Source organism: Dermochelys coriacea, chromosome 3 (genome assembly GCF_009764565.3).
Source record: "Dermochelys coriacea isolate rDerCor1 chromosome 3, rDerCor1.pri.v4, whole genome shotgun sequence".
Lineage (NCBI taxonomy): Eukaryota > Metazoa > Chordata > Testudines > Dermochelyidae > Dermochelys > Dermochelys coriacea.
In genome coordinates, this window is record NC_050070.1 from 134,548,373 (window position 1) to 134,574,734 (window position 26,362).

At 39.3% G+C, this 26,362-nt stretch overlaps 1 protein-coding gene across 1 annotated transcript in view; it reads right to left on the reverse strand.

The window, feature by feature from the left end:
• The window catches only part of PCNX2 (pecanex 2), a 250,569-nt gene that overhangs the window by 185,932 nt on the left and 38,275 nt on the right, over positions 1-26,362 (reverse strand). The window contains 6 exon segments of the mRNA XM_043511376.1: positions 2,863-2,895; positions 2,984-3,137; positions 5,281-5,423; positions 8,149-8,284; positions 22,707-22,800; positions 26,062-26,207. Coding sequence (XP_043367311.1) covers positions 2,863-2,895; positions 2,984-3,137; positions 5,281-5,423; positions 8,149-8,284; positions 22,707-22,800; positions 26,062-26,207 — 706 coding nt within the window.

Below are 26,362 nucleotides of genomic sequence, written 5' to 3' on the forward strand. Positions count from 1 at the left end.
AGGAAAGGAAACTAAGAATCCTTCAATGAACTCTTCCTTCAAGTTCACCTTGGTAAAACTTACAATTATAAACTGCAAAGAACCGTGATTTAAAAATGAATTTATATTTCCAGTCTTCAAAATGACAAAGGCTAAAACTCACTGTCAAAGGGAAAGTATCCAGGAGACAGAGCTGATTTGTAGTTCCCACCCTCCCCACACCACTCCCAATAGCAGCTTGCAAACAACAGGTGCTCTTTTATCTAGCAGCAGACTTCCCTGAAGATGAGAGAGTCCAAAACCAACAAACTGTAGGATAGGCTCAGGTCCTGAGTGAGCACACACAATATTTTGACTTGGAGAAAGAATTCAGTCTTCCTCCAACAGTTCACAAACTCCCCCCCTCCCTTACATTACATTATCCTTCTAGATAAGAAAATCAACTGTATTGATTTTTGCTCATTCCCCTTACCTAGTACTGGTTGCCTTACATTACAGCTAGCCAACTGAGAAGTGTTGGAACACATATCTTATTTGTTTAATGTAATGTATCCAATATCACACTTCCATTTCTTTCACTACCTTGGGAGCAATAGATGCACTGAATCTATTTCCCAGTGCACATATTATTCCTGGAAGAGATATTCCTAGATGGGACAATCTGATGCCCGCAAACCAATGCATTTCCCACATAGAATCAGTATTTCTAATGTACTACTGCTCTGGAGATATGATTCAGAATACCAGGGTAGCTAATACTCGCAGTAAGGCAGATCCCACATATCTCTTCTCAATGTAACCTAATACACATACTGCTAGTGAAAATTTACAACAATCCATTGTCGATATCTCAATTATACTTCTCCTAGTTGTGGTACTTCATGAAGGAAGGATGAATATTATATATAAATACAATTACAGGAATAGATTAATTTAATAAGGAAGCATGTGCTATTTGATCAACCAATTATGTACTTTTTCTTAATGACTTTGAGGAAAACGTCAGTAATAGCAGATTAAAAATCAATGATCTGTCTTGAAGATTAATTTTAAATCCTTATTGCTGAAGACTGAGGGATGAGTCTGGATTGTTGCTGTTTTAAAAGCCAACAGTGGTTAATGGAAAACAGAGAAAATGTTGGTCAGATGCCATATGACTGAGTTTCTGAATAATCTAATTCAGACACATGTATGTTTATTATATTTTAGCACATAGAGTACCTAAAAGTAATGATGAATTCAAATAATCAATCATGAATAAAAATAGTATTGAAGCCACAAAAGCCACACAAAATAGGGTTCTTGATAAACAATATTTACAAGAGCTACTTATTTCAATAATTCACTGTTGTGACACTAAGAACCTCTCGATGCCAACAGGCAAAGGGTTCACTGCTCTGTAACAGCAACTCCTAACAGGCCTGACAATCTCACTACACCTAGCACCCTGCTTCCATAGTATTTATCCATACAGAATGTTATGTGAGATCTTCAATAAAAGCTGGGTTCTCACTGATCATTAATGTCATTGTGAAATGTATGTACAAATACCATGAAAGAAGTTGTGAATATATACTGAAAATACATTCCTAAAAAGAGTCTGAATCGAGGCAGCATTGGTTTCTGCCAGACAAAAGGATGTATATTCCCTTATCTGTCTTGGTTCACATATAAATTAAGCATCAAAAGCCAATAAAACAAAGCCCCGTTCGCATACGAAATCAACATGAAGTCAGCACACTAGGGAATAAACCCTGGGGGGGGGCATCCTGACTTTTGGGACAAACAATGGATGTTTGGGAGATAAGACGACAAAATTCAGAGTAGCAGCCGTGTTAGTCTGTATTCGCAAAAAGAAAAGGAGTACTTGTGGCACCTTAGAGACTAACAAATTTATTAGAGCATAAGCTTTCGTGAGCTACAGCTCACTTCATCGGATGCGTCCGATGAAGTGAGCTGTAGCTCACGAAAGCTTATGCTCTAATAAATTTGTTAGTCTCTAAGGTGCCACAAGTACTCCTTTTCTTAAGACGACAAAAGTACACCTTTTTATCATTAACCAAGGAAGCAAAAGGACAGCACTTTTTGCATTCATGAAAGAGGGATCCCAGTCATGTTGGCTGGAGATGCTGGGAGATTGCTCTGGGTGACAAACTTTTGTAGACAGGGGCTTGGCCTGTTTAATATAGACTCTAGGAAAAAAGTGTTATATTTTGTTTTATATGCAACCTTTCTCTGTCCATTGTCCCTACTGACTTGAATCTTTGACTCTCTGGTCCTTGTTAATAAACTTGTTACTTTAATTACAAATTATTTTAGTGCTGTAGTATTAAGCAAAGTGTTGTTCCTGAGTTGAAATCATTCAGCTTGCGTGCAGGGCTGTAACTAGACATTTTAGTGCCCAGAGCGAGCAAACATATTTGTGCCCCCTGCGGGGGGTTTTCGGCATTTCTTCGCCCCATTTTTCCACCCTGGGCGGCTGCTTTGCTCATCCCACCCTGGTTACAGCCTTCTTGTGTGTATACTGTCCTTCTTGGGACAGCATACCTGGTAACTATTGTGAGTGGCTGGTGGACAAGAGGCTGGATGCTACAGGGATTGCTCTCAGGACTCAGAGGTTGGTGTGTGCCTGTCACTAGCCTGCAGAGATGGAGCGAGGTCTGCAGAGGCCCGGAAGGTAGTACTCGTGTTGCCAGAGGCTGTTGGTTCCAGGGAGCTGGACTACAACAGGCACAGATGAGACAACTGCACACTAAGAGCAGGTAGCGGTAAGGTGGTGCCTCATGATGACCCTGGGTAGCATCACAGCAGTACCAACTGATTCCCTCTCAGTACAAAAGTGATGCTATACAAAGAAAACTTGCTCTGCTTGCTGAGACTTACATGTATCGGTGAGGCAGGGTCGGGCTGAACACTCTAAAAACAAAAACAGAAAAAAAAATTATTTACAGGTTTTTGGACCCCCAAAAATCCCAGGATATTTTGTGTACAGGAAATTTCTTACCTTTAGAAGGGAATATTGGCAACCGGCCATGACAAGACAGAACAGGAGGACCCAAATATCTTTACAAAAGCCTTGGTTCAGAGTTAGGAACCCAAGAAGTGAGACAAGAACTACTAGAAGAACAGCCAACACATTCTCCTTGATAGCTTCAGTCCTACAGGAATAAAATAAACAAAAGGGGTTTCAAAAGGAGAAAAGTGCCCATGTAACTACTAGAGATAAAGGGACAGATCCTCAGCTGATGTAAATTGCCTTCGCTGCATGACTTGAACTAGAACACTACACCACCTGGAGGATCTGCCCTCAAAACTCTACACCAACTGCTTGTGGACTTATCAGTGTATAATACTTCACTCTAAGTCTTTAGTTGTGCATCTCATTATGACACCTAAACCTTGTATTCAACCCTGTGAATTTTATTTCATAGATCGGGGTGGGCAAACTTTTTGGCATGAGAGCCACATCATGGTTCCAAAAGTGTATGGAGGGCCACTACACCTGGTGGCTCTCGCAGCCGCACTGCCCAGCAGGAGCTCGCAGCCCCGCCGCCCAGACGGCACGGCAAGCTGAGGCTGCGGGGCAGGGGCCGAGGACTAGCCCCCCCCAGCCAGGAGCTTAAAGGCCAGGCAGGACAGTCCCACAGGCTGGATGTGGCCCGCGGTTGTAGTTTGCCCACATCTGTCATAGATGAATAGATTTTAAGGCTATCAGAGACAATTAGGATCATCTAGTCTGACTTCCTGCATAGAATTTCACCAAGTAATTTGTATACTTTAGTGTGCATTTCCCTGTAAGTCTCTCTATAAAACAGTTTTTAAAGGGAATAATAAGCATTCATGTACTAAAAATGCTAAAGACAAAATGTAGTACGTGGCCAAAGGTGGCGAGCAATACTGTTGTCATATTAAAATTATTCTTTAAAGTGCAACCCTAACAATATAAAAAGAAAAGGAGGACTTGTGGCACCTTAGAGACTAACAAATTTATTTGAGCACAAGCATGCATCCGATGAAATGAGCTGTAGCTCACGAAAGCTTATGCTCAAATAAATTTGTTAGTCTCTAAGGTGCCACAAGTCCTCCTTTTCCTTTTGCAAATACAGACTAACACGGCTGCTATTCTGAAACCTAACAATATAGAATTAGAAAAGATATACAATTTGTTCTTATCTATAGTACTGAAACATTACATCTTTCATATGTTTAATAAGATTTATTAGAACAGGTGTGCAGACAAAAGCAATTTAAATATTCAAACCATAACAAAAAGAGTTTATTGTGGATATTTTTCCATGCACTTGAAGTGCTTAGACAAAGCACCACATATACAGTGGCATATATGCTAGATCTAACTTCTCTGACTACATACCATGATTTCTGTAGAACACTAAAGCTGTCGTCTGAAATATCTGCAGCAGAGATAATATTAACATGTGTATAGGGCATACACCCACACGAACATAGATCAAGCTCATGACAGGCTAGCCTGAAGTCACTGGCTATGTAGGCTTAGTTGTTTTGGGTTGATAATAGTCTAGCAGATAAAGAGCACTGCCAAAACAGCTGATTACAACTGACATGGGGGAAAGAAAAGAAGAAAAGATGCCAGAGAAAGAAACAGAATTGTGTCTCATCAAATAATTGAGTTAGGGTGGGGGGGAACCAGGGGGATTCCCTCCTGCATTTTGTTCTTAAAATTTGGAAGCATTTCAGTGACAAAAATCTGGCACCTTTCCCTCTGTTCTTCGCTTTTCCTGATTCACACACAACAACTAATTTTCAATCACTGCATAGGCACCGACTTCCGCTCCGCCCGGTGGGTGCTTGACCCCTCAATGCCCCTGCCCCACCTCTTCCCACCCCTGCACTGCCAGAGGCAGCAGGCCCAAGAGTCCAGAGTCAAACTGGGGACTATCGCACAAATTGGGCCCTCACATGAATCAAGGTCTCTTCTCATATAGAAGGAAGAGTCCGGTGGCACCTTAAAGACTAACAGATTTATTTGGGCATAAGCTTTCGTGGATAAAAAAACAACTTCTTCAGATGCGGAGGAGTTCTTCAGGCTCCTCGTTTTTGTAGATACAGACCAACACGGCTACCCCTCTGATACTTCTCATATAGAAGGGTCATGGGCCACAAAAAGCTCTGAAGTTTGAGGCTTGGAGCACAGAAACATTTTCCCACATTTAAACTAAACATATTTATTTAAAATGAGTCCCACCATTCACTCCTTTTTTAATAGTTTGCATTTTTACCTGTGAGGAGAAATTCATGCCACTTAGTATGAAGAAAGCTTACCGATCCAGTAATGCCAACAAGGCAAGTCGATCATACCAGACTTTAATCCACTTGCCAGGAAATATAATAAATTTGTAAAACTGCCTGTTAAATTTTCGTTGTGCTGAAGAGCATGAAGAGTCCTCAAAGTCCTGACTCAGTTGCTTTAAAACAAACAAAACACACAGTTTCATACTGGCATACTGTTGCCACTAAAGTATATGCTCTAAAAAGCAGAATTTATATGTCAATGTTTCATTCCAATTTCTTTATAAATGAATACTGGTAAAAAAATTTATTCTCCATATTATTTCAACCATAAGTAACATAATATATTAATCTCATTTCCTATAGATGGTCAGAAGTTATGCCAATCATGCAAAATACAATTAACAATACATTAACAAGTTGTAGTAACAAATTATTTCTTTAATCCCCGTGGTTTATTTTGTCTATGGTTTTCTTGTTTCTTCCACACTTCAGACCAACCACAGCAAAAGCCACAACCGCACCTGATGGGAAAAGATCCTTGCCTCTAACTGAGAGTCCTAGCGATTAATAATTCCAAGTGGCATAAAATATGATTTGAGACAGATTGTGTTCCCTCTGTCACAGTAATTTTTAAGCAAAATATCAATTCAAATAATTCACAGTTTTTACATTATTTAAGTTACAATTTAGACATTTTACCCTACATACTGTGAAGGATTTTAAAAAGCCAAAAGTGAAATATGAACATTTACATTTTTTTTTTAATAATATCTGCCATATAGGAGCATTTTCTATATTCGGTCGCCTGGCTCTACCACCTCTGCTCCAACAGGAACTATTACAGTAATCAATTTTCCTGTTCTTTTTCCTTTTTATTTTTAATCACACTCACCTAAAATTCATTACTACCACTCTCCTAATTTAGTTTTATGACTTTAAAAAAAAGAGTAGAAAAATGACAATGCTAGCAAAGGAATTGTTTAAAAATCTAACCGGAGCACTATGGCCCTGATTTTCCAAACACTTCAGCATGTGCTTAACTTTAAACACACGTGCATAATGGTTTGCAGGACTCCGGCCTAGATCAGGACTTCTGTGTTGTAGTCAGTGCTATGTCAGTGACTGGCTGTGACTTGCATGAGGCCACACTAAATCTATTTGTGCCTCCATTTACCTATCCACAAAATTAATGAAATATTACTTAGGACTTGTCTACATGAACACTTAGTTCACAGAAAACTGGGGTGTGACTCTACCATGCATTAGTCTGCGGCATACTAATTGTCCACTGACATGCACTAACAGTTTGTTAGTGCGCTTTGATTTACCCCACTTTGACATGAACTGTTAGTGCACATCTACAAGGTCTACACAGAGAGCTAATGCGCTGCAGGCTAGTGCAGGTAGATACACACCCCAGCTTGCTACGAACTAAATCATCATATAGACAAGCTCTCAGCTAACTTATATGGGTGTCTGAAGCGCCGAGTGAAATTCTAGCCTGGGGTAGTCAATACATTGACTGCAGGCCAAATCCTGACTGCCAGACACTTTTGAATGGACCTCAAAATCTTTTTATCATTATCATTGTTATTTTTTTATTATTATTATTATTTTCTCTGGAGTCTGGACCTTGATCATACCTTGAGCAAGAAATTTGGACCTAGACCCATCCAAGTCAATGATAAAACTCTCAGTGACTTCAATAGGGTTAAGATTTCACTTATAGTCACAAGATTAGAAGCCATAAAAACACGGGTTCTAGTCCCAAACTTGCAGTGTGATCTTGGGCAAGACACTTCACTTCTCATTACCTCAGATTTCCTACAGATAAGATAAGAGTGATGATAATTCTCTAGTTAGCAGGCTTAATAAATATTTGTAAAGTCTTTTGAGATTCTTGCACAGAAATCTCTATACAAATCTAAATTATCATTTTATATGCATTTATAACATACGTAGGCAAAAAACGAGTTTTAAATCAGCTTACATCAGCTACTTTCCAGTCAGATTTTTAACAGGAACTAAAAGTTAAGTCAAAATAAATAATTGTCTGATGTTTTAGGTTTATTAACATCAAATTTGAAGTGGCCGTGGTGGGGTGGGTGAAGGTGTTAAGCTTGGGGTGAGGGTATCTTCAGATTCTGGAAGACAGCTTGGAGAATGTCAAAGAGATCCCCAAACCCACACAAACTATAAAAATAAACTATGTCCTTGTCGTATTACAAACCAAACTGAGCACTAAGGGCCTGCTTCTGACAGGTAATGAGCAACTCCAGCTCTTGCAAGTGGAGGGTGCTCTGGCATCCCACAAATGATATCCTGGACCCAGGATCAGGCCCTAAAAATTTTACTTCCCAGTTCAGAAAAGAGGTGACAGACTTGCTATTTTAGGCCTACGTGCCCACACTAATCTGTAAAGTAGATGTGTCAAACAATTAGAATTTGGCAACGTGTATAAAATCCTAACAGCTGTGTCCTCTGGTGTTCAATTTTTACGATAAGAGACTGACTATTTACATGTTGGCAGTATCCTTGTACAGCTAACATGCACCTAACGCAAATGCTTAGCAGATTTAGACTCATAGTAATCCCTAAATACTCTAATACAAGGCACTTCGGAAAACTGGTCCCTATTATTAATAAAGCTCAAAAATGCTCCTTAAGGACCCAACTCTTCCACCTTTGCTCAGAGTGGTCCCTTATTATTTTTAAACCAATGTGGCTACTTGTATAGTAATATACTACTCAACGTGTAGCCAAACAAGCCCTCCCAGCGGAGCAATACTATATAAATATGAAAGGGTTAAAATGGTTGCCACCACACCAGATGGGCGGTTCTACAAATATTTAGATGACATGATTTGTTAAAATGTTAGAAACTGAAATACAATGTACCCGTGGTGTTTCTGAAAGGGTTCTTCGTGCCACCATCAGTAAGAGCTGCTGCTGGAGTGCACTTGCAGCATGATCTCCTGAAGATGATTCTTGACTCTCTGAAGTGGTAGTACTAGAGGAACTGAACTGTGTTTCACTGTGCACAGGGATAAAAAGGAACGAAATGGTTTTAGAAAGAGTCAAGTCAATACCATTTAAAACAATACAGCAGGAGGTCTGGATGGCTCATGGGCTCCATAATGGGACATGGAGCCTTCCACCTCATTAGATAAAATCTAACCCAGGCCCCTAGTGACCAAGAGTCATTTGTTTTTGATGGCCATTTGTTGACCCCGTCCAGTCCCCTACGGAAAAGCGTTCTTTTTAGAAATGCCACTATCATAACGGGCACTTCTGAAGACATACACTACTTCTTTAAGTAATAGCCAGGATCTTACAGCCAAAAAACCCTGGGTGTAATCCAGGAGGTGCTCTGCTCTTCCTAAGCTCTCTGTTCCTGTTTAAATAGACCAGACCCAGGGCAAAGTAGGGAGCCTCTTTCATTACTCCCAGTTTGTTTTGCTTGTGAGCCCCTGGCTGTCTCTTAAAGAGGTAATACACTCCGTCACAGCACCCTTTCTGGTAGTCTCAGCAAAGATTTCAAGAATGAAAGGGCAGAGATTTAAGTCTTTCAGCCCCAGATGTGGTCCATCCACAATTGGCCGAAGGCACACTGTATGACTGTGCTATCATTGTCCACTAGTACTTGTCATGTGGACAACAGATATCAGTTTTCAAAGATGTCAATCCGCCACGTTTCAGGAGTCCTAAAATTTATTTTAAATTTCTGCAAGAGAAATCTTTAATATGCTTTTTCTTTTTAGTCAGCCCTAAATCCTCTTTCCAGGCATAGGTGTCTGTCAGCCCATCATTTTAGATGAAATGATGAAAGGAGTGAAAACTCCCTTCTTGTTCAACTGCATCTGTAATTAAGGTCTTAGAATGCAAATCCCCATGGCAGGTCTTTCTCTATTCCTTTCTTCTTGATTCTGTACATTTAGCACTTAAATAATAAAACCCTGGTAAAGTTTCTAATATACACTGTCTAATAAATAATAAAATAATAATAATAATAATACACACTGGATTGCAAAAACTGTTACATTATTTTATTTAAATAAAATTCTTGCTGAGAATTAATCATTTAAATGTTACTCTTGGATGGGATTCTTTTTGGATACCTATATCCCTGTCACAACTGGGGTCTCCACATCTGCCTCCTCATTCTAATTTCAGTATCTCTTAACCTTTATCAACCCTACGTATTTATGTGGCCCCCATTACCATAGATCTGAGGGCCTCACAAGCTTTAAGTTATTTATTCTCACAACACCCTTGTGAAGTAGGACAGTGCTATTACCCCCATGTTACAGATGATGAACTGACACACAGAGAGGCTAAGTGACTTGCCCAAAGTAGCACAGGAAGTCTGCAGCAGAACAAGGAATTGAGGACAGGTCTTCCAAGTTCCAAGCTAGTACCCTAACCACTGGACCATCCTTTCGATTTTAGTAAGCCAGACCTTCCACACAAATTCTCCTAAGCATATGCCAGACAAAAGGGGAAAGTAACAGATTAGTGGCTGTCCAGTAAGATACAGAAAAGAGAATGAAACGTCGCATGCTATGACAGGTTTCAGAGTAGCAGCCGTGTTAATCTGTATCCGCAAAAAGAAAAGGAGGACTTGTGGCACCTTAGAGACTAATTTATTTGAGCATAAGCTTTCGTGAGCTACAGCTCACTTCATCGGATGCATTCAGTGGAAAATACAGAGCTGTAGCTCATGAAAGCTTATGCTCAAATAAATTTGTTAGTCTCTAAGGTGTCACAAGTCCTCCTTTTCTTTTTATGTTTACACAGTTCATCTCTTTAAAACTGTCTGCCCTCTCCCTAGCCATTGCTTTGCAAAAGCCAAGTGAAGTCTGGTTCATTCTTAACTTTTGTTTAATTTTCTTTTATCCCACATCTAATAAGAGTCTGGCATGATACTATACTCACACACCACAACCCTTCGGACAGAATCCCTTGCCCTTGCTTTCTGGACCAATCAAAAATCTGTCCACCGTAGACTCATGACACTTCTCCCTACAATCAAGTCTTCCGTTAGAGATCAAATCTTTTCCCACTAGACCAGAAGATAGTCTGTTGCCCCACTAGGCTTTCAGAGTTATCTTCTATTTCCTCTCAGCAGCAGAATTCACAGCTCCACCCACCAGCTGTGTCTGGCAGAAGCAATTAATTCCAGAGGTTGTCAACACCCGGGAGGCCAGCAGGAAAGTCAGGAACTCTAGAAGTCTAGTAGGACAGTTTGGACAGAGGGGCGGAATATGTGCACTTGGGAAGGCAGAGGTGGGAAAAGCAGCAACTCAAAAATAGAGGCTGTGATGCTCTTGGAAAGCTGCCTCTGTGTGCACATTGATTTACATTTGGTGAGAACATTAATATAGGTTAAAAAAATCTCACCTAGTTTCTCTCTTGTTCTTCATTTCTCACGTTCCTCCATCACCAGTCTCCCCTAGCCCCCACCTTCTCGGTCATCTTTCTCCCTATATCCCACATGGCTCTGATCATTCTCACATTCACGTGCTACGCCCTCTTACCGATGCTGAACAGTTGAATTTTTAAACTACTTATACTCAAAGATATACACCATGTATGATGACACATCACTAGCACACTAACAATGAATACCAAGAAATTCTACAGTTTTGTTTGTGTTTTTATAAACCTATAACAGGATTCCATAAAATTAGAATATATGTATAAATAGGAACAACACTCCCTAATTACTGAATAATTGTAACGTAAAGCTGAACATCAGGGTGTAACATGAGGCCTTAATGAACAGAAAATACATTAGTTTGCAGAATCAAATTAAGGTTATCAAGATCTACTGTAAACGGCATCATTAATATAAGCAAAGGTATAATTACACTAAATTTTGAATTGTAAATTAATAACTAAAGATATATTTGACAAACGTAACATATGCATGGCTAATGTGAAATGTACAGAGCACCCTCTGTTGATAACTGAAAGAGATTATCATTCTACTTTCTACCTACTTTTTTGCTCAGCATACAGTTCTATTACACCATGGAACAAGCATCAATTTAGCTGAACAATTGCACAAGACTAAATATTTTATTACAACCACACAACACTTGAAAATCTGTGTTATAAATTTCCTGTTAGTCTTTCATGACTTTTTTTATGTCACTGAAAATTTTTGCCAAAAATCAGTCTAAGCAATAACACAACTCATGCTGGTCCATATTCCACTACTTATCCAGCCTTGAGTCTGAAGTTATCTGAGATGAGATCAAGACAGAAGTTTACATTAGAAGAAAATACACTTCTAATCTACTTCTCCCTCCTGATGGATCCCTTGCTTAAAGTGTGTTCATACTGTTCAATAAATGCATGGACAGAGTATGCCAATATTGATAGGTTCAAGTGGGAGATTCTTAAAATGTGGTCCAATGACCACCTTCTGGTAATCAAATGGTGCTGGTTCTTCTCTTTATCTAGTGTTGCTGTGTTGAATTGCAGTTGAAAGAACATAAAATATTTTCCTACTATTACTTTTCCATTGTAAGCAGTTGCAATTGTGGCCACAGAGATATTGTGCAATGAGGGACGGGTGGGGAGTGTAAACCTCTACACGTGGGAAGGAGTCTGCAAGATACTCTATTAAGACTATGATACACATAGTTAAAAATGTCAAGAACACCTAGACTAAGTAAATGATTCTTTATTGAGTCCTGGGCTGATCTTTCCTTTTCAGTGTGAATGTGAAGAGGAGACAGGAAATGTTGTGGCTAACATTATGATTGTGGCTAAATAATAAAAAAAACCTGACTAAAGGGATATGCCTAATAAGCTATTAAATGGAAAGATCCTATAGTCAGTGCTCCAGAATATAGCAACTGGGTCATATGAGCTTAGCAAGAAGCCATGTAAATTGATCCAACTAAAATACTTTAGCCCAATATTACTTTTCTTAAAACCAGGGAAAAACCACAACCCCACTAAGCAGAGAAACAATGCAGCAAAAAAAAAAGTGATATATATTGAAAAACACATTTTAAAAGTTTAAAGTTGGGTAAGGTCCTAATTCAGCCTGGTTCCTTTTGACTTCCTTTGATTACACAAAAAAAGAAAAGGAGTACTTGTGGCACCTTAGAGACTAACAAATTTATTTGAGCATAAGCTTTCGTGAGCTACAGCTCACTTCATCGGATGCATTTGTAGCTCACGAAAGCTAATGCTCCAATAAATTTGTTAGTCTCTAAGGTGCCACAAGTACTCCTTTTCTTTTTGCGAATACAGACTAACATGGCTGCTACTCTGAAACCTTTGATTACTCACATGCTTAAAGTTACGCACATTCTTAAGCACCTTCCTGAACTGAGGCCTAAATGACCAAGTTAAAGTAAAGCCCATTAAGGCTAACTTGGTAACCGTAACTCTGAATTCGCTGCCTTTTGTGCACTTCCAAATTCTATCAGTTTGTTTTACTAATGCAGGAGTTTGCATTTATGATAGTAAAAAGATACAAGTCTTGAATCAATGTCTGCAAAGATTCCCTTTTCTCACTGCTGTTGTCTTCCTGCTGCCACTTCACAAGACTCGCTGCTCCTGAACCATAGAATGGATCTACACTGGCACCTCCCTGTCATTCCTACTCCTCATCTGGATGGCTCTCCTGCTGCCTCCCTCCTCTATATCCATTGCTGCTGGAATGGTTCTCCAGCAGTACTCATCCGGCTAATACATCTAGATAAGTCACAAGAGACATTAAACCCATCAGTTATGAGAATTTTTTCTTTTTAAGCCATGGGTGGTTTACATTTAATGTATTATGACATTAGATGACAAGGCTTTCTTCTTAAAAATTAGAAGGCAAATTGAAGTATAGAATGAAAGTAGAAATACATAAAATCAGAGCACCAGGAAGATTAGATAATTGCACATCAAACTGGTTATGGCAGACAAGAAAAAAGCTGTGAAGTTTAGGAAGCGCTCTTTGCTCTTTTCTATAAATTCACTAATGATGATTTTAAAAGGGACCCTGTCAACTGAAAACCCATATTTTAAGCTTCCTTAATAATATTATTGATAGCAACTTAGATTATTAAAACCAAAATAGTTTAAAATCCCGTTTGCATTTTGCTATCTGTATTACTCTGTTTACTTTCTGCATTTCTCTCATCTAGGAAATAATATTAATGAAATTAGATATCCTTTTTTAATAGGCAATTTCACTTTCAGGTTCTCAGCACAGCAATGTAAACAGAGTACTGAAGGGGAGTATTTATTTGTTTTTAAATCACCTATTCCCATTAGAAGTTACAAAAAAATCCTGAAAACATTTTAATTGGTCTGAAGTGTTGAGAAAATATTTTGCAACGATCTAAATCTTGATCCAAATTTGATTTGATATTGTTTCTTTAAAACAACATTATGTATTATGGGTGCAGTGGTAGCTGTATCACAGTTAAGGTTATGTTAGAGGGTTTCACTTTGACAGTGGAAAGAATGAGGAATATCTGGTCTGAGTTTTAATAAAATAAAAAAAATGGATAATAAATCATTGAATAATTACAGATTTTTAATAGTATGATTTGAAGTTCCACAGCTTTTTATAAATATTCCAAAAAAACAGGGGGGGTTAAAATATTTTTTCTGGGAAGCATCTCACTTTTCTTTGTACTCCTCTTGCAAGAAATCAAAAAGACTCTGGGATCTGCGACCTGTCATTTAGCCACTTTGCTGCTCCTCACATCCTGATCCCTAGAATATCAGTAATGCATTGGTGGTGTCTCTATAGAGCATTTTATATGTTTTTAGCCTTAATGGAAAATGTGCGTGTCAAGTTGAACTCCCTGAATTGTAATGTGCCACAGCCAGAACATTGTCACTTCCCAGAAGGATTAAAAAATGAGAGAATGAAAGGCAAGAGAGGAAAAACCTTAACAGTGACCTCAGCAATGTTAAGGCAAAATAACTTCCCAAAAGCATGGAATGTGTGAAGGGCATACGATTTCAGTTCTTCCATGAGAAAAAAAAAAAAGTTAAAGCAAACTTTGTTGATGATCTTCCAGTCTAACCACCAACAGCTGTATAGCCGTAGAGACTTTTGTTCCTAAACAGGATTTTGCTGCCATCGTGTGGCAATGGTGCCCTCACAGACTTGTATATTACAGTCAATAAATACATTTCTCCTCTATGTAAAAATGCAAGAATGGATGCTGCAGCAGCTGGAAATCTAGAAGAGACTGTAAATGGATATATGGTAATATGTTAGAAATCCTTTCCCTCTTGTTTACAGCATGGATGCCAGAGAGATGGCAACAGAATTGTGTTTGGTTTAGGAAAACCTATGACTTACAAGTAAGGCTAGAATTCAAAGCAGTATGGAAGTATAGATTTTAACCACAAAAAATAAATTAATGCTTAAACTTTCCTATAGAATTACATTTAAAAGGACCCTGGAAGAACAAATCTATCGGAAATGATCAAATCCCCAAACTGGGTAGGTTTGTGTCTCTGAGTTTTCTCCTCTAATCCCCAAAGATCCCATTGTATTTTTACTGCATAGAGTTCAAAATCTGTGCAGTGGAGCAAATGCATACATTTGTCAAAGGGCAACATGAGTTTTTCACTAATAGTAAGAATCAGCTGCTTATTACTATGGCTGGAGGCTGTCTCTGCCTTTTGAGTCTCCTTGTTGTGTGGAAAAAATAACTGCTTTAGTGTTATGGCATCTTTCAGTGCTGAACAACTTGCAAACAGCACATGTTACTATTTCAACACAAGTTTAAAGTGCAAAGGTACATTTATAAGGTGTTTGGGGAATTTGCCAGAGGTGAAAACTATAAAGTATTAGCAAAAAGAAAAGGAGTACTTGTGGCACCTTAGAGACTAACAAATTTATTAGAGCATAAGCTTTCGTGAGCTACAGCTCACTTCATCGGATGCATTCATCGATGAAGTGAGCTGTAGCTCACGAAAGCTTATGCTCTAATAAATTTGTTAGTCTCTAAGGTGCCACAAGTACTCCTTTTCTTTTTGCGAATACAGACTAACACGGCTGCTACTCTGAAACCTATAAAGTATTAATGCACTTATCCAGAATATGCACATTGCTGCTAAGGTGTTCAGATAGATGCTTTCATACAGTACAAAGCACTCAGCAGCTACTTTATTTATGAAAGTGAATGTGAGTCAAATGAGACTCAGGCCGGAAACACTTGCATTTTACAGCATTTAAAAGCTATGTTGGAAGGAAATTTTAAATTAACTTTTTTCTTAGTAGTTGTTAGAAACACTATTTTTGCTGCAATTAGTTTTTAGCCTTGGGTCCCTACTGCTGCTGAAAAAAAAGAGCTGACTGTGAAAGCAAACAGAAAAAACAAATTAAACCAGAGATTAAAGGAATTTTCTTTCTATTGGAATGAATTTCACATTATAAGGTATCACAAGGCCTATTGGCAGCTTAGGTTTAGCGGCAGGACTTCATCTAACAGCATGAGCGAGGAGTTCAGCGTTAATGACTCCCCAGAGTTCCCTTTAACTTCAGTATAGTGTGTAAAAGGAAAACTCCCCTTACTTTCTTAATTTGAAATCAAGAATTGAATAAACCTGCACATTTTTCTGTTTATTTCCACAAGGGTCTTAAAATGATCATCCCAGGGTCACTTACGGAGAAAGGATGGCCTTGGGGTGAAGGGACTAGACATGGATTCAAGGGAACTGAGTTGAGATCACAGCTCTACTTCATACTTCAGGCAAGTCACTTTCCTTCTCCAGGCTCCAATTCTCAGTCTTTAGCTTGCACATTGTACCCCTTTCTCTGACCCTTTGTTGATTTAGATTGTAAGCTCCTCTGGGCAGGGCCTGTCTCTTCCTGTGAGTTTGTACAGTGCCTAGCACTGCTGAAGCCTCTAGCTGCTATTGTAATACAAATAATGATAATGAACAGCAAAAAAGTGTCTGCCACTTAAACCTATATTTGAATGAATGAATCAAACACTTTTGGACCAAAGAAGGTTGCATAATGATTAGCAACCATTTTTGAAGAACAAACCATTCTAAACAGATATCAGCTCTGTACCAATCGATATCAATGCATGTGTGTCATGAATGTCTCCTGCATGGATTCTGTTCCATTTGCAAGAGTTTAAATACTTCAGAAAGGAGACAGACTAAGAATACAAGTTAGCTCACATCTCCCAAAGAGTATTTGCCAACTGAACCTCTTATCTGAAACTAAAGGGCAAAATGCTTTCCTGATATAAATGGATGCAACTACAGATGACTTTGGTGGGAATCGCACCACTTGAAACAAAGATGTTCCAAAGCCCATAGGTAATATCAAGTGTTTGGGCACACCTATATTTGGGTCTAAAATCAGTAAGTTAGCCTCTGAAACACTACAAGAAAAAACTGCACTTCTGAGAATGATGCTGACTCACGTAATTTTGGGGCATATGACCTTGCATTGGCAGTCATTTCAGGGAATGTTGACAAATTACCCATTCCACAGATCAAAGTGCAGTAGGCATTGTGGGGGTATGGTGACCAGATGTCCCGATTTTATAGGGGCCTTTTCTTATATAGGCACCGATCAGCCCCCACACCCTGTCCCGATTATTCACACTTGCTATCTGATCACCCTATGTTGGGCTGAGGCAGAATACCATAGTATTTCATCACTAAGTGACAACTAATCAAATACTGTGTGAAAAACTGCAACATATCTTTTGCCAGTACATCAGTCACTTAGGGTATGCCTACACTGCAATTAAACCTGTGGCCAGCCCGTGCCAGCTGACTCGGGCTAATGGGCTCAGGCTGAAGGCCTATTTAATTGCAGGGTAGACATTCAGGCTGGAGCCCGAGGTCTGGGACCCTGTGAGGGGAGTGGGCCTCAGAACCTGAGCTCCAGTCCAAGCCCAAACATTTACACTACTGTTTTATAGCCCTGCAGCCCAAGCCAGCTGAGCCAGGCCAGCCATGGCCGTGACACAGATCTTTTATTGCCGTGTAGACATACCCTAAATGTGTTCACATCTTCTGGCAAGATGTTGTGATACAAAAAAATCCCTGTCTCATCATCACCACCACCACCACCTATGGTGAAAAGCAGCCAAATTTCACAGTGCAAACATAACTGTGGTGCTAACAGATCTGCAAGCTGCTTCAAGCCCTTTAGAAATGCCATGGGAAGTTTGGATAGCTCATCCAGTAGTTTGGGAATATAAACAAGTACTAAAAGTTTCACTAAAGATTTACCAAAAGCAGCAAAATAATTGTAAATGGCAAAGCAAAAGTGAGGGAAACCTGACAGTAGATATATACAATGTTTCAGAGGTTATTCTGTGATTGCAGCTAAGTATTCTGTGTGTTCACATTTAGATATTGGATTTTATGTTCAAGATTTCTCCAAATATCATTATTTTAATATTAAACTTGTAATCTTACACTAACACTAAAATTAGCAATACATTTTTCAGCATTAGCAGAAAAAGCTAGACACACTATGAATATACTCAACTTGGTTTTACATTAGTAACCTCTAGTTTATTTTAATTCACCTTTTTTGTCCTTCTAAACATGGTAAAGTATTGAGGGGGGAATGTGAACAGGCTTTTGACGTCCATTATTTAATTCTAAAATGAACATTTCCTCAGTAGGCCAGAGACAAACAAAGGGTAATCAAATATTCAACTTCTCTAGACTATAGGTTCAGACAGTGTGTCACATTCCCACTTATAACTTGAAAAAAGTGCAGTAGTTTGCAGTAACTGAATTCAGTTTTTGATTTATGTGAAACCAGGAGGTATAATGTGTCCACACAGTAGTTAATCAATCTCTTATGTTCTTAGTAATTCAAAAAGACAGAATCCTTAGAAGGCAATATTTCAGAGACACACATTCAGGAATGCCGTGTTACTAGAAGGTAACAAATATTGACGCATTTTTGTTTTTACATTAGAAGGCCAAGCTCTTAACAAGAATCCTAACCTGTAAATAGAGCACAGTTCAGACAAGCAATTAAATATGTTTCAGGGATATAATAGCTTGGTGCTGCAAGAATACAGAGCAGTAGTAGCAGTTTACTACTGTATAATTCAGTAACTGACATTGAGCTAAACCTTCTGGCCCAATTCACACAACTGGAGGGGACAGAACTCACTATTGACGCAAAAATAGTTATTGATACAATTATTAAATTTATTATTGTAATTGTAGGTTGTTATGAGCTTGGTTTCACCTTTACTGAATTTTATGAGATATTTACAATTTTATACACATATGCTTGAGAACAGGATATTTGATGTGCTTATTAAAACTAGTTATTTAATTAAATGAAATATTCACAATAATTAAGGAAATTCTATGTAAATATCTGTTTTCTGTCAAACACTGACAGGCACCAAAAATGTCAGGGAAAACACCACCTCCTTAGCCATAAACCCATATTTATTACCTTATAAATGTATTTTGACTGAATCTGGAATGCAGCTTTATAACTTCTATTTTGCTTTAATACTCTATATTATTTTATTTTATACTATGTTTCTGAAGATTATGTAAAATGTTAGTTATTCTGATTTACTCCTTGTATAGAATATTTGACAGAAGTGTTCAACTATAAATGTACTACGTCTGGTATGTGGTAAATCATGGAACCATTTGGACAAAACAGAAACAACCAAAAAGAGTGTCTTCTCAAAGAACCAGACACCTCCCCTCGAACAAAACACCAGTTTGATACAGACATGAGCTTTATTTCAAAAAACCCTTTTAGAATATTTATGTTTTGGAAAGAAATGTGATTGTGTAAAAGAATCTGAGGATGCTCGCCATTCAGAATATTTTAAAGATGAATGATGCTTAGGATGTGTTATCAGACCTATAAACAAAGATATAGAAGTGGGCCTCTTTACCTCTTCTCTTTGTGAAGAGAAAGACTTCACATTTTAAGCCCACACCAAGAATTTTAGAAACATCCTTACTGAAACTGATTTATTTTATAAACACTCTAAAGTCTTCAAATTTTCAGAACATTTATGCTTGAAAGTGCTTGCAGAAGAAATGGGTTACTTGTAACTCATGTTTCCTCTTGACAGTTTTCAGAGTAGCAGCTGTGTTAGTCTGTATTTGCAAAAAGAAAAGGAGTAATTGTGGCACCTTAGAGATAAAATTTATTTGAGCATAAGCTTTCGTGAACTACAGTTCACTTCATCGGAGCTGTAGCTCACGAAAGCTTATACTTAAATAAATTTGTTAGTCTCTAAGGTGCCACAAGTATTCCTTTCCTCTTGACAGTGAAAATCTTTGTTATCCCTCAAATGCTAAAGATGGGATAAGCTTCCTTTGAGACGTTTATTTGCAAATGTTTTGCATCTAAATGCAAGCCCTAACTATATTAACTGCCTGATACCATTGTGATATGAAGAGTGAGATGTTTTATGGACCAATATGTAAATCTACTATCTTTTAACTGGTTACTAACATCAGAAGCCATGAGTATAAAACATTATCTAAGTGGGGAATTAATCTGTTATCTGGCAATTTTAAGCAACTCCTTTTCAAACTCAGGAAAACAGGAAGAACCAGTCCAAGGGTTGTTAAGATGGAAAGACAATACATTATTTAAATTTATAGACTCCGTTTATGAATCATTTACATTTAAAAACACTATTTTAAAAAAACCGCAAGATTTTGATATAGAAAATAGGAGTGTCTGGAACAAACTTTAAACAGAATTTTGACTCCTATTAAACCCTGATGGAACTAACAGGATATCTCAAAACAAACTGAACAACAGAAAGAATTAAAACTCTAGCTTTAAAAATGTTCGGCAAATTTCCTGCCCCAAAGACAAAAGCAATATAACCATAAAATTGAAGAATGACAACTCTGTGGCATACGCATTAGCAGATTGCATATTCATGAGCTGAAGATCCTACCAGACCATATCATGAAAGTGTTGAGCCAATGCAGGGTGACAGCAGCTGATATCTGAATCCAGCCAACCCCCTGAAAGTGTGTTTTCCACCTTCAGTGAGTAAGGAGAGAAAAGAGTACAAATTCTTTCAGACTGAGACATGCTCTCACATACTCTTTACACATTATTAATGCACTCTTCTGCTCTCAGCTCAGCCTGCTCATCTTATCTCTACAAGCAAGAAAGCAACAAAGGCAAGATAGATGTGAACAACAACAAAAAAGAATGCAACATCAAGAAGCAGCACACTTCCAGTCCAGCACTGCTTCTGTGACACAATGACCTCATCAAGATTCCAGAATCATTGATGCTACCCTGGGACAACAGTAACAGACTTTAAGAATGTAATTATAAAATGACACTGATCATAATCACAGAAAATTCCCAGACTACACACTGTAAATTAAGAAATAGAAATGAAAAACTCTTCTCATATGTGACACTCTTCTTTTGCATGCTTTATAAATCTGTTTTTGAAAGGACCACACAAAGGAACAAATCTGGCACTGCTTATAACCAACCAGCAGGTACAGAACACCCTAAAGGCTTTATCTAGAATCCAATTTGTGGTAGTGGTGTAACTTGAGTTAACCAGTATGATTGTAAAATGAGCCTATAGTAAAAAAGTGTCTTGGAATAAATGGTTGTGGAGTGTCTAGATTAGCATTCACAAGTGTGGTAATTAACCAATCAAGGTAACAAGTTATCAGAGGACCACAAAGCCATAAGTAGCAGAACTGGTGCAGTGATTCTGGAGGAGGAAGTGGAAGGAAACATAGTTTATGGGAAGTCCACATCTCTTGTGTATGCCAGAATAGTTCTCTGCTGGGATTCCTCTATCCCAGCACCTGGAGGTCTCTTGGGATGTAGGTAGGATCAGTGGATTCACAACCACACAGACTCAGCAGTCCAACCCCTCCCTTTTAATGCAGACTTCAATAGCCACAGACTACGATAGCTCAGAAGTTGCAGTAGCAGCCCCAGAATGGCTACACTGCTATACTGCAGACTGGGGATAAGGAAGAGTTAAAAGTCTCTTGACTACAGAAGTCATAGCGTATAGTATGTTCTCAACTCAAGCTCCAACTATTTGGCCTCAGGTTCTCCCACTTTATTTTCAACGAGCTTTTCATTAGTCCACAGAAAATAACTTTGGGACAGTGGAAAGTAAAAGGGCATTTGCAGGGCCAGTGGGCTCCCTCACCATCCCATGAAAAACAATACCATGCCCAAGGAACTTTCAGGTCCTTCCCTTTGGGCACAGTTTAACAACTCAAATACAAAAAATTTAAGCATGGGCTACAGTTTCCAAAGGGTTTCTCCCCTTGCCACTGTCAGTGCTGAAAAGAGGACACGCCTTCCCTTCAATCCCCCTTGCTTCAGGGCCTACTGCAGGCACCCATGTCTCTCCTGCAGCACTCTCAGCCCTATATCGGAAACACCTGACACCCTCCCAGCTGAGTCTGAAAAGGGCTGCTGGTATCAGGACCTTAAAGGGACAGACCATCTTGTTACAGCATTCCACTAAGCCAGTGTTTCCCAAACTTGGGATGCCGCTTGTTCAGGGAAAGCCGGGCTGGGCCAGTGGCAGGGGGGATCGGCGGAACCTGCGGACGCGGCAGGTAAACAAACCGGCCCGGCCTGCTAGGGGCTTTCCCTGAACAAGCGGCATCCCAAGTTTGGGAAAACACTGCATTAAGCTAACACTGTTCCTAGCACGGCAACACAGGCATCTTTGCAAAATCTCCTCTGAATGCCCAACATCGCATTCATTTTCAAAACAAGTTTTAGAACAATAGTTATTCCTCATGACCCATGACCCTTCTCTCCCAGTCTGGTCCTGAAGTTCTCTGAGTGCTGTACAACATGACATATAAAAACATTCAATATCATAAAACCACCTTTGTGAATTTTTATACAAAAGTCCAAAAACATGGAACATGACAGATAAAAGGATAGGAGAGCACTGGGAAGTAGGAGTAATCAACACGAGTCATTCTAAAACCAATTTGAGAAAAAAATCATTGTTTAGGTGCTGTTCCGAAGTGGCATGATGGCCACTATTTATTTCAGACAGCGAGGAGGGTTCATATCCTAGAGCCTGCAAAAACATGCTCACTTGCTGACATAATACATGCGGATGAGATCCATAAAAGACTGATGGGCAAGCCAGATAACCAATAGGACAAAGCTGAAAGTTCAGACCTACCCCAATATGTTTTAATTACAGCCCCAAAGACAGCTCTAAATATAAAGTAGCTATTACTGGCTGATGAGAAAAAACACATAATAGCGGGTATTTTCTTTTCCTTGTAGATATCCTTACAACATGGCCCCCTCCCCCCTTTTACATAAAATAAAAAAAAATCTGCATGCTTTGACATTTCTAAAACAGATTAGAACATTTCTTACTCATCACATCTCTTTCACAACTAGAATCAGCTTTGTAGCCTCCAGCACTGAAGTCTAACATATCTAAAAATAAGAATTTACTTACGGAGCATTAGAAATACAATCATAATTTGATGGCTGATATCGAGTATTTCCTTCCTTCTGACTGCCAGCCTTTAAATAGCAGGATCTAATTTCCCCTTTAAAAATATAAAAGTATCAGTTAAGTAATGTAAATTATTTGTTTACATCTACAATTTAGTAGCAATCTGGTTTTCTAGGTCAAAAAAAGTATCTATAAACCAAATGTTCTAACTGCTTCTTTATATTTGTGATTGGCAATGTGGACATGTTTTAAAGCATCATAGAACAAATACATGTTAAAATAAACACTGGAAAGCCTGACACAAAGCCACAAAAATACAGATATTAAGGGCAAAATTCTGTTCCCTGTTGTAAAAGCAGAGTAAGAGAGCTCAGTGCAAATGAAGAAATGGACTCCTGCCCCAATCTAAACATAGGGGGACCTGATCTGCCAATACCTTTAATACTGTGTAGCCATTCATAGGTGTGCAAGGTAACTGTAAAACATTACCAGAAGTATAAGGGAGTGGAGCATTCTGATTTGTTCATGTTTGTAGAAGTGTAGATGATAGGTACAAGGCAGTGGAGAATCAGGCCAAAGGTGGGTAGCCACGGTCTACTGCTTGTCCCATCCCCATTTCATACCTAACATACACACAGGGCAGTGATCCTCCAGTGAACAAGCATAGTTCACTGACCTACAGGCCATACTATTCCCCTGGCCTGTCCACAGCTGCCTTCCCACGCACCTGCATAACGAGAGTCCACAGCATCCAAGGGGCTGCAGTGATGCTACACAGGACTAGGAGGGGAGAAAGGATAGGATCCCAGGAGCCATGAAACCCAGCTACATGGGAGCTTCTTTTGTGCTTCCTGGAAAGGCGATTTGATGTGAGCCTAAGAAACTTGTGGATCTGCTACTATAGAAATGCAAAAAGAAAAGGAGTACTTGTGGCACCTTAGAGACTAACAAATTTATTAGAGCATAAGCTTTCGTGAGCTACAGCTCACTTCATCGGATGCATTTGGTGGAAAAAGCAGAGGAGAGATTTATATACACACACACAGAGAACATGAAACAATGGATTTATCATACACACTGTAAGGAGAAAAAAGAAAAGGAGTACCCGTGGCACCTTAGAGACTAACAAATTTATAAGAGCATAAGCTTTCGTGAGCTACAGCTCACTTCATCGGTTTTTCCACCAAATGCATCCGATGAAGTGAGCTGTAGCTCACGAAAGCTTATGCTCTAATAAATTTGTTAGTCTCTAAGGTGCCACGGGTACTCCTTTTCTTTTTGCGAATACAGACTAACACGGCTGCTACTCTGAAAACTGTAAGGAGAGTGATCACTTAAGATAAGCCATCACCAGCAGCAGGGGGGGGAAAGGAGGAAAACCTTTCATGCTGACAAGCAAGGTAGGCTAATTCCAGCAGTTAACAAGAATATCAGAGGAACAGTGGGGGGTGGGGTGGGAGGGAGAAATACCATGGGGAAATAGTTTTACTTTGTGTAATGACTCATCCATTCCCAGTCTCTATTCAAGCCTAAGTTAATTGTATCCAGTTTGCAAATTAATTCCAATTCAGCAGTCTCTCGTTGGAGTCTGTTTTTGAAGCTTTTTTGTTGAAGGATAGCCACTCTTAGGTCTGTGATCGAGTGACCAGAGAGATTGAAGTGTTCTCCACTGGTTTTTGAATGTTATAATTCTTGACGTCTGATTTGTGTCCATTCAAGTGAAGAAACAGATTGACAGAGCCAGAAGAGTACCCAGAAGTCACCTACTACAGGACAGGCCCAACAAAGAAAACAACAGAACGCCACTAGCCATCACCTTCAGCCCCCAACTAAAACCTCTCCAACGCATCATCAAGGATCTACAACCTATCCTGAAGGACGACCCATCACTCTCACAGATCTTGGGAGACAGACCAGTCCTTGCTTACAGACAGCCCCCCAATCTGAAGCAAATACTCACCAGCAACCACACACCACACAACAGAACCACTAACCCAGGAACCTATCCTTGCAACAAAGCCCGTTGCCAACTCTGTCCACATATCTATTCAGGGGATACCATCATAGGGCCTAATCACATCAGCCACACTATCAGAGGCTCGTTCACCTGCGCATCTACCAATGTGATATATGCCATCATGTACCAGCAATGCCCCTCTGCCATGTACATTGGCCAAACTGGACAGTCTCTACGTAAAAGAATGAATGGACACAAATCAGACGTCAAGAATTATAACATTCAAAAACCAGTTGGAGAACACTTCAATCTCTCTGGTCACTCGATCACAGACCAAGAGTGGCTATACTTCAACAAAAAAGCTTCAAAAACAGACTCCAACGAGAGACTGCTGAATTGGAATTAATTTGCAAACTGGATACAATTAACTTAGGCTTGAATAGAGACTGGGAATGGATGAGTCATTACACAAAGTAAAACTATTTCCCCATGGTATTTCTCCCTCCCACCCCACCCCCCACTGTTCCTCTGATATTCTTGTTAACTGCTGGAATTAGCCTACCTTGCTTGTCACCATGAAAGGTTTTCCTCCTTCCCCCCCCTGCTGCTGGTGATGGCTTATCTTAAGTGATCACTCTCCTTACAGTGTGTATGATAAACCCATTGTTTCATGTTCTCTGTGTGTGTGTGTATATAAATCTCTCCTCTGTTTTTTCCACCAAATGCATCCGATGAAGTGAGCTGTAGCTCACGAAAGCTTATGCTCTAATAAATTTGTTAGTCTCTAAGGTGCCACAAGTAATCCTTTTCTCTTTGCGAATACAGACTAACACGGCTGCTACTCTGAAACCTATAGAAATGCACTTGGCCAGTACCCCACAAGGCAGATGGCATTGGAACACAACAGCCACTCAAACTATTTCATCCGAAAGCCTAGAGTAGCAGCTGTGGAGTGGCCCTGCTGCCTGGTGTGGCCTGTTGTGCCCATGGAGTTCCCTGCACCAAAGTCAGGTACTGATGGGGAAAGGAGTCCATTCATTCAATATCCTGGAGAGGGTAGCAGACCACCATTCTGAATGAAGGCAGCCCCAATATGATGGGAGATGGCTGCCATCTAAACCATCACCTGTTCACACTCAGCTTAAAGATCTGACAGCAAAGGATGGGAACCTTTTGGCCATGCACATTGGCACAATTCCCTACTCAGACAAGAAGTTCTATGGGATCTTCAGCATCCACAAAAAATACACTAGGCCTGTCTTTTAAGGTATCATCAGAAAAATACACTCAACTTCACAGTATTCTGAATGTCAGACAAATACAGGACTGAGATAACTATTAGACCATGAGGAGAGATTTCTAAAGAAAACTCAGAAGTTAACAGCTACATAAACTTACCATGCTCATCTATGAACACATGCATCGCGTCCACAGATATATCATCTTGCATTGAAGCCTCAGGTCCACTTATAACTTGCAAGACAGAACTATCTTGCTGGGAAGTTACTCGGTAGATTATCTGCCTTTGCCTGTTGCCCTGGTAACTTGACACAAAAATGTTTCAAAACTACTATGAGGAACTTTTTTCTTGTTCTCAATAAAACAGAGAGAGAGAGGGGTTAATTAAAAGTTTACATCAATTCTACTCAATATAACAGAACAGCTAGCATTATCATGCTTTTGAAGTACAAAAAATATA